The 9,744-nt window shown below is 36.9% G+C and overlaps 1 protein-coding gene across 2 annotated transcripts; it reads right to left on the bottom strand.

The window, feature by feature from the left end:
* Positions 1-2,447: 2,447 nt before the first annotated feature.
* Positions 2,448-9,403, bottom strand: LOC110702819 (ARM REPEAT PROTEIN INTERACTING WITH ABF2-like). 2 transcript variants are annotated; one of them, XM_021880565.1, is made up of 19 exons: positions 8,836-9,403; positions 8,602-8,750; positions 8,033-8,205; positions 7,822-7,942; positions 7,657-7,731; positions 7,459-7,553; positions 7,298-7,373; positions 7,080-7,187; positions 6,781-6,909; positions 6,630-6,698; positions 5,096-5,155; positions 4,879-5,002; positions 4,551-4,654; positions 4,281-4,344; positions 4,109-4,188; positions 3,887-3,951; positions 3,692-3,809; positions 3,470-3,594; positions 2,448-2,826 (listed from the first exon to the last, which is right to left on the bottom strand). In XM_021880565.1, exons 1-19 carry the CDS (start codon positions 9,083-9,085, stop codon positions 2,730-2,732), a joined length of 2,082 nt encoding a protein of 693 aa, XP_021736257.1. In that variant the 5' UTR covers positions 9,086-9,403; the 3' UTR covers positions 2,448-2,729. The 2 variants fall into 2 exon arrangements, with proteins under 2 accessions (XP_021736257.1, XP_021736256.1); XM_021880564.1 differs by having other exon boundaries at positions 4,551-4,690; positions 8,836-9,402.
* Between the last annotated feature and the right edge of the window lie 341 nt (positions 9,404-9,744).

Raw genomic sequence — 9,744 nt, 5'->3', positions numbered from 1 at the left:
GCCTTGTTGAGGCCTGTGTAATCTACACACATACGCCAGGTACCATTCGGCTTCTTACAAGCACAACATTCGCCACCCATTGGGGGAAATTGCATGGCCGAATGAACCCAGCATCCAGCAGCTTTTTTACCTCGGCAGCTGCCGCCTGACTTCTTTCCTCGCCGTGATTTCTTTTCTTTTGTCGAATGGGCTACTTTTCAGGATCCACGGCGAATTTATGGACAACAAGATCCGGGATGACGCCTGGCATCTCTTCCACTTCAAAGGAAAAAATGTCTTTGAATTCTTTTAGCAATAGGTGCAGGTCTGCACCTAGCTTAGCATAAGCAGCCGTCCCAACCTTAAAAATACGCTCCGGACGGCTGTCGTCCAGAGGTATATCAATATGTTCTCAAGCCGATTGGGGACGGAGCTCATCTGACCGTTCCCCGGTCAGTGATTTCTAATTTTTCTCTTTCTTCACCTCCACCAGCAGAGGAGCCTTTCTTTTCTTCCCGGCTGCTGCTGGGGCTGGGGCGGCATCCTTCACATTGTCAAAGTCTATTGGTTCCTGCCCTTGGCCGTCTGGGACCACAGTATCCTTGACGGGTGAGAGGTAGCACTCTCGGGCCGTCTTTTGATCCCCATTTAAGGAACCAACAGAGCCATCATCCCTCTCTCATACTTGATGAACATGAGAGAAGGGATGATTACATCCTTGGATTCGTTGAGGGTTGGCCGACCTAGAATAATGTTATAGGCCGTCAGTTCCTCAACGACCAAGAATTTGACGACCAGGTGTCGTCCTTTTCCTTTTTACCTAGCCAGATAGGTAAGTCAATCCTACCGACTAGGTATACCATCCCACCCCCAAAACCAACCAAGGGGTGGGTAACCGGATGCATCCTTCTTAGTGATCATAACGTTTGGGAAGGAGGAGCTTCCTGCCGCCTAATCATCATCATCATCATTGTCCATCGTTCGAAGATGGCTTTTGGTGCCCCGGATGGTAGGGCCACCACATGAGAACTCGCTTGCTATGGTGTAGACCGGCTCCTTATCAATGTTCGAACTACTACTAGGCTTGGGTGTCTTAGATGACTGCCCCGGGTTATTCTTATTAGTCCCTTTGGACTTAGAAATGTAGGACTTTAACATCCCCTTGTCAGCTAGACGATCCAACGCCTATTGAAGGCTGAAACAGTCGTTGGTATCATGGACGACCTCCTCATGGTATTGGCAGAATTTATTTTTGTTCCTTGATTGAATGGAACTTTTCATTGGATTCGGCTTCTCTAGAGACAGCCGATCCTTAATCTCCATGAGGATGGAGTTGCAGTCCTTGTTAAACTCGTACCTAGGGACGTACAGTTTAAATTCTTTCTTTTTTCTTCTAGGACGGCTGGTCAGAATCACTACTCAGCCTATTGATGAATAATAAACAAGCAATACAAAAGCTATTATATTCTCTTCTCCCTAATTTGTCATGGTATCAAGAGCAGGTTAAATCTTGGGACCGCTCACAAAAATTTCCCCCCTACCGGTGGGTTAGAAAGGTTAAACCCACCGGTGGGATTCAAAATTTTGCTTCCGCTATGCAATATTAATACTCTTAAAATTTTTATTTTATGTGAGTGGACTTCCTCCACGATAACACATCTTTGGAGATGAAGACATTAAATAGCGTTATGCTTGACGCAATATTTAAAAATAAAAATAAAATAAAAAAAAAAACAACAAAAAAACAAAAAAAAAAACGGCTCTCTTGTGTCGTGAGACAAGATATATTTGGTTCTCCTTGTGCCGTGAGACGAGGTTTGTGAGTTGATTCGAGCATAATTTTGCTCCTTTGGATTTGAGTGTGGTTTACTCTGAAAGGCCAATAAGAAATTTAAGTGTGGTTTACTCTAAAAGACCAATAAGAAATTTGAGTGTGGTTTACTCTGAAAGACCAATAAGAAATTTGAGTGTGGTTTACTCTAAAAGACCAATAAGAAATTTGAGTGTGGTTTACTCTGCCAAACCAATATTTGATTGGAGCTCGGTTTTTCTCTGGAAAAACCAAAATTATTATATTTGCAGGTTCGAAAAGAATGACGTTCCTGCTTGATTGATTGATGACTGATGAGTTCGAAAAGATGAACGTTCTCATCATTGAAAAAGAAGAAAAAAATTGAAGGCAACATCACAAGAGTGTGCATCTCGGCTTCAACAAAGTGAAGAATTTCCAATCGCAACGTTCGTGTTACTGCCGTTACGATTGCGGGAGGGTGTTAAAGAATCGGAAAATATATGGGAAAAAATATGTGTGATATATTTTCCGTATTGATCTTATTAGGAGAATAATATATTTAGGTTTATTATATGTTAAGATATTATTTAAGTATATCTTTTAGGAAGATTGTTTCCTATCTTATGTTCTTAGGTTTTGTATAAATACTCAACCTATTGATGAATAATAAACAAGCAATACAAAAGCTATTCTATACTCTTCTCCCTAATTTGTCAGGATATTTACATTACCCATAGCTATTAGTAGAAATTATAAGAGAAACAAGGCTAAAAGGAACATTTACCAAAGTATGTTTGGTAATTACTTTACACTAATCAATTATACTCAAGGATCACTATGCCGAATGGAAGCGAAATTCTGCTCCCCAAGCTCAAAGAATGATTAAGAAGCTAAATTTTTGTTTATGTGCTTACAGATCCTAGATGGTTAGTCAAGACTTAGACAAGCACTGGATCTTCTATTCTCCAGTTACTTCAACAAGACTAGGCTTTGTAAGTACTCTTTCAAAAAACTCACGAATCTCTGGTATAATGCGTTGAATTAGGCGAGGGTACCTGTGACATGAACCAGTGCACAAGATTAATCCAATGAACACAGTTCTGTGAAGTTATACGATGTAGTTTTTCTTGAAATCTCAGGTTTCCAATTGTTACTTCATATGAAGAGCATGTCCTATCAACCAATATTGTATTCACATGAACATCAAGTTTGACACAAATAGCACAACTGTGCCAGCATTTTTAAGACTTTCTGTGCACTCAAATAAACATTGCCAACTCCAGAGATCTAACAAGATGAATTCCCCATCCAATTTAACACTTCTGAGCCATTTAAAAATAAATAAAAAAACAAAAAAAAAAAAAAACAGTACGCGAATGATGTTGCCCTCATAATAGGCAGATTCATAGCAGTTAATTCTAAAGCCGACAAGAAACCAGTTGTCGTAAACATAATTCCCACATGGATGCTTACTGTGATTGCAAGAGTAACACTACATGTCTACAAATTTGTTAAAACCCCCCTTTTTTTTACAGCAGCTAAAACTCCTATAATATTGTAACAATTCAACAAGTTTTTCTAACACAAATAATTAAATTATAGACCTTACAGCTATATAGTTCTGACTTCTATCAATACAAGTTCAAAAAACTCTTATAAAGGCAGCGAAAATACAAGACCTTTGTGATGAATTCTTACCAGGACTTGGAACTTAGTCCATCAAACTGCTCCAAGATAAACAAGATGCATGTATGCCTTAATGACACAGCATTATATGCCTCTGACGACTCATACATGAATGTAACGTTCTCTACAGAGATATCCTGAAAGTTTCAGATGCGTTTTTGAAAATAATGGTTGTTAGCTACTTGATATCCAATATAAGAATATAAAAACATGCTAACTCAATCTCACGCATACCTGCGCAATGGCATACTCGCAAAGCCGTTTAAGACCATCAAGTAGATACTGGTCAGCAGCTCTAAGCAAATCCTGAGCAACATCCAAATTGACATTTACAGATCCTGTATATATATATCTGCAAACCCACAAAACAAGATTAGCAACCTCCACAGGGCCCAATTTCATTCCAACAAAATTTGACGAGAACCTCACCTCATCATTAACTCAAATACACTCCATCTTATATTAGGAATCTCTATATCTTTAGCATCCTTCTCCTGCAATCAGTCACATGAAAATTCAATCAAATACTGTATGCGTTGATTTGACATTAAAATACATCTGTTTATAAAAACAAGTAGATTGTAAATGATGTCAGAAAAGATGCATCTATAACTAGTGAACAGAAAGCTACTCAGATTATGATGCACTTACTCGATAACCACCATCAAACATTGCACGAAATGCATCAGAAGATGCAAGAAGGCATATACGGTGAGCATAAAATCTCCTGCCTGAAAGTAAACGGAAGTATAATTAGCTTCTAAATTATATTTATCATTTGAAAAAAAAAACGTGTAGAGTACATGAAAATAAGATATTTTACCTTCTACAAGGAAGGTAACATCAGACAATGTTGAATTATTTACATATTGCTCACCTAAATACACCTGCCCATACAAAGAAACAAGACTGATTAACAGGCATCATAACCGGAATAAACGAAAATGAGTCTATAAAAGCAGTATAGATACCCTAGAATGAGATCAACGATTATAGCAAAGAATATCTTAAAAGCAGATTTCCAGCTATTTTTCACAAACTGCTGATTCCTCGAACAAACTATATTGTAATTGATAAGCCTGATAGCACACACCTGTGGAGTTGGTGATGGAGGAGCTGCATCAACTGGTGAAAGTATATTGGTTTTGCTAGCCATCTTGTACAAAGCTATTGAACCATCTTGCTGTTGCTTAGTACCTGAAGATTCAAGAAGCTCCAGGAGTAAATCCAAACCTGTAAAGAATATAGTCACAGAAAATAAATATATAAATCCAAATCCAAACAGAGAAATTTAGTCCCTTCAAAGTGTAATTAAATAAAAAATAATAATAATTAAAAATAAGCAGTGTTGTAGTGGGATAATAGGTGTTCTATTGAAGACGTAACCATGACCTGTTAGACAAAACATAAACAAAAATTACCATTGTTGTCGATGAAAATCCTCCTCTGATCTTCTGATGAACAAAGATGAGCAAGTGCAATAGCAATTCGTCTTTGAACAGGTTTATCAGCAACCCGCATGAGGTACAACAGATGGTTTAGTACCTATTTATATGTTTCATGGAATAAAGAATATCAGAAAGACTACATTTCAGTGACAGATTGAACTAGGCCTGAGATAAAATGGTGAAATCATACTCTTCCTTGGATCTTCTCTTCCATTCTCTTCATAGTCTTTGCCACACAATCCTTGGTTGGCTGCAGAAATGCCAATCAAACTAGTATTAGAAACCGAATAGCAGTTCTCAATTGAAAATAAATCCTGGACGTAAAGGAGGGAGAGGCTATGATTGGAAGTCTGAAAACAGCCAAAATGCACAATGCCTTCTCCAGATTGCTAAACTAAATTACCTATAGCTCAAACAAATTCAACTACATATTTCTTTATATATCTTAATCTTTATTGCTCAATGTTAGCACTTTCCAAATTGTGGTATTAATATAAATTAAGATTTTTTTCTAATGTTTTTTTTTACTTGATTATATTATTTATTATTTTAAGGGATTCTTTGCCTCAATTGTGTCTTGAAATTTGAAACTACCCTATTCCCAACCCTGTCAATATGTTTATGCAACATAAATCATGTCAACATGGCTACATCAAGGCTAGGTGATGAGTCATTGAGTCCAAGCATCGTTGGTCATTAAAACTTTTATGAGCTAACTTAAGGCCATTATAAAGTAATTTTCCAAGTCCCGATATGTTAAGCACTCACTTCATGAATTAGACGGATGAGACAATAAATAGAGCTTAAATTCAATCAATTCAAGTAGAATTGTCACCAAACTCACCATCCAGATTAAGAATAATTTGGATGGAAGTGGCTTCTGGAAGTATTGGGAAGAAGCAAATGAGGCTAAAGAGCTTGAACATACATCATAGATATGGTGGCATGATAGAAGAAGATTATGATATGATCAGTTCTCTACTGCTGAATTGCAACATTTATGTTTAGTGGATCATAAATTGAATAATGTACCAAAAATTGCAGCATAGGAAAAAGTCAAAGAAGTCCTAGTGATAAAAAGATTCAAGACAAGTGCATGAATCTCAAATCTCACATTGAGGCAAAGGATGAGATGGAAGTAAAAGCAATGAAGTACAGCAAGCCTGCACTGCAACCTATTCATTTCAAGCAAAGTTGCACACCTTCCATTCACATTGAAGTACGATATCCTTACATTTTTTAATATAGATACTAAAAATGACTATTAGAAATATCACAAATTGTTATCATATTTTTAATATATTCTAAAGTTTTTTATTTAAGTAGAATCGGTAGCTTCATCATCTTATCTAAAGTTATGTAAACATCACCCTCTCTGTCCCTATATAAAGGTTTCATTCTCCCAAATATCTTGTCCCTACATAAAGTCCTACCTCATTTAAATAATATAATTAATTACTTTGGTTTCATTTTTATTCTTCTTTTCTCCGTGATGATATTTCTTCCAAGTGAGTGCACCAAATGCTCACTATCTCTTACTACTATCGACAAACATTAAAATTAAATGGATTCATTACTTTATTTGTTTGCATTTGATCAACTAAACCCCAACAATTTTTTCCCTTCAAAAATACATGAACAAATGGCATACGGGAATTTTAGAACAGAAAGAAACCCACAACCAAAAGACCCAAAATTTCAATAGAAGCATTATCTGATCATACCTGAGCTATAAATTCCCCTTCCTGGAGTTTCTGAACACCACCAATTTTAATAAGATCTGCAATATTATCCTATCATACAGACCTGATGAGCTGATTGTACAGAAAAGAATATCAAAATGGAACAAGCCAGCAAAGCATTTTCCAACAATACCTCGTTGTCTGCAAGGCCATATAAAGCAAATGCAGCATTATGCTGTAGAGGACTACTTTTTGAATCAAGTAGCTTCAACAAGGGCATGATACCACTACATTGAACTATACCAGCTTGATTATGTGAATCCTTCAAACAAATAAAAGTAACGTTCCATTTAGTACCAAGGCACCATACAATAAGGGCTGCTTTGACAGAATAAGACATCACAAACAGCATACAGGGCCACTACTGCAGAGAAAAGACTGGTATTAAAAAGAGAGAAACCGCAAAGCGAAGAGTAAACACAGGCAGCATACCTGAGCCAACCTTCCAAGAGCAAAAGCAGACATTTCCATAAGCTGAGCATCAGGTGAATGGAGCATCTCGATCAAAGGTGGGACAGCACCTCTCTGGACTATGTGTACCTACATATATATTGTTGGTTATACCACTATAACAATCCTATTCAGAATTTTAAAATATAAATAAATGTCGAATGAAGGTAACCTTTTTTAATTGCAACTAGAGAGCTAACCTTGGAATCTGAATCAGCAGAGGCAAACTGTCCAAGGAGTAAAGCTGCCTCTCTTTGGCTCTCACAACAGCAAGAGCTGCATCAAGTAGACAATATGAAGCAGGTAACAAGATATTTAAAAAGTGAATTATTAACTTTGGGCATAGGACTAATACACATACCTGAGCAGCCTGATGACAGGTTGCACGGCACCAGCTTGGAGAACATCTTTCTTTATGTTAGGAGACGAGTGAACCAAATTCCCAACGACACCAACCTGCAAAATTTGACATACCACCAAAGTGAATAACTAACAACAACCCACATTATATCAAACATACAGCTTTACAGCCTATTCTGAAGAACAGTTGAACACTAACCGCTTCATAGTGAATAGCTGGGTCCTCAGAGCGAAGCATTAATATTAGGGTAGGCAAAGCATTGCATTCTACAATCTGCAGATACATAAAAACAATTGGTTAGGTACTTAGGTTATCGCTTGGCGTTACAAAGTAGAATTTGGCATGGATCATAGTAAGCATTACTTGATTTTTATTCTCATCATTTTTGAAAGCAAGAGTTCTTAGAGCACCAGCTGCTGCTCTTTGGACTTTGACATCAGTAGAATCTAAAAGTTCGACAAGTGGTGGAATGCCGCCTTCAACCCTGTCCAGAAATAAAACAAAATGTCACAATATAGCAAATACGTCTCTTAAAAATGGTGAAGCAGCTGGAGACATGTACAATGCTACAAACCTGACACGAGATTTGACATTATGATTTTCATGAGCCAAATTAGTTAAAGCATCGGCTGCTCTTCTTACAGCACCACAGAGAGATCGAGAATTACAGCCACTTTTATGCTTTTTTAAAAGAGCAACAAGATGAGGCAAAACACCTGCGTCAAGTATAACTTGTTGGTGTTCTGGCTGTGAAATTAACCAAAATCCAAATAAGAAAGAATTCATCAAAAAAAAAAAAAGTCCAAACACTAATTACAGCCATTTTTATTCAACATTATGATACAGCTCAGGTAAACGAGTCAAAATCGTAGGATATTAACAAGTTATTTAGACCTCAAATTATGACATGGTATAAACATACAAAACCTACCGAATCCATCAAATTTTATTACAGAATCGGCCCAATAATGGCAGAAACATATAAACAAGGTATCTGTTTGACAGTTTTTACTCGATTAAACCACACAAAATAACAACAGCCAAATAAGGTTCTTGGTATTATGCTATTCATTGCAGAGAATAGCTATTATTTTAAAACAAAATTAATAACAAGAAATTTCGAAAGGCAATCAAATTAGTAACCTTAGCAGCAATAAGACCGAGCGCAAAAGCACTTCCTTTCTCAACCTCGTGTTCAAGGGGCTTCGAAACGCCGTCGTTTGGTGGCGACTGAAGATGCATCACTAAAGCTGGCACAGCTCCACAATCAACTATCAAACTCGCCAATTCATCTGAACAGAAACAAATTAAAAATCACAAAAATCGTATTAAATGCAAATTACATCAAACTAATAAAAATCCTGATTTTTTTTTTACCGTTTTTGGCGAGTTCGGAGAAAAAATGAGTGGCGCGTTTGGAATCGGCACGATCGGAATCAGACGACGAGAAGGAGCGATGAAGAAGATGAACATACGAATTAATCTCGACTATCAGATCTTGATGATTCGGTAGTTTCATTGAAGGAGAAAGATCGAGCTTGGTTTGACGAGTTTCATTGAAGTCTTCTTCAAGCTTACGCTTCAAGCTTCTACGCGCGCTGCCTGATCTTCGCTCGCTGCGATCCATGGCAATGGCGGGAGGGGTGTTGAGGAAAATTGGATAGATAGAGAAGGGTAAATTGGGAAAAGAAAAAAGTGAAAGAGAGGAAGTTTTTATTCTGGTGTGAATATTTTTGATACGGGAATGTGATTTTGTCGGTTTTTATATAAACTTGTGTTTTTAATGAGGTCAGCAAATGAGTCGCGGGGTTATTTAAATTTTGAGGAAACTTTGCGCTCCCGCCTTAGTTTCATATTTGCCTGTTGGCTTTTTCCCAGTTTTCTCCTTGATTAATTTATTAAAAAAAATAATAATAATAACCCTGTAAATGTGAAATTAATCAATTAAATAATTTACTATGTACTCATAAAAAGGTTAGTTGTAAGACTTGTAACCTAATTGCTCCAAGCCCTAAATTTTCACATTTTATCATCCATAAGGCAATATTTGAATTTACATAATAAGTAGGGTAAAAAATTTAATGGACAACTAGTTTCAAGGAATAGGCACTACTACAAAAAAAAGCCTTTAAAGAACGGTTAGAATAGGCTTTATAGAACGCTTTAAAACCGTTCTTCTGCTAAGCGATGAGTAAAGTATATAGATCGCCTTAAAGAGGCGTTTTATATGTTGAACAATAGAGTACGGTTCTTTGTCATAACCGCTCTCTTTTCCCTTCTTGAAAT

The sequence above is a fragment of the Chenopodium quinoa genome, unplaced genomic scaffold, assembly GCF_001683475.1.
Source record: "Chenopodium quinoa cultivar QQ74 unplaced genomic scaffold, ASM168347v1, whole genome shotgun sequence".
In the NCBI taxonomy this organism is placed as follows: Eukaryota; Viridiplantae; Streptophyta; class Magnoliopsida; order Caryophyllales; family Amaranthaceae; genus Chenopodium; species Chenopodium quinoa.
Note: the sequence above shows the minus strand (reverse complement) of the source record. Positions and strands in the feature narration are given on the sequence as shown.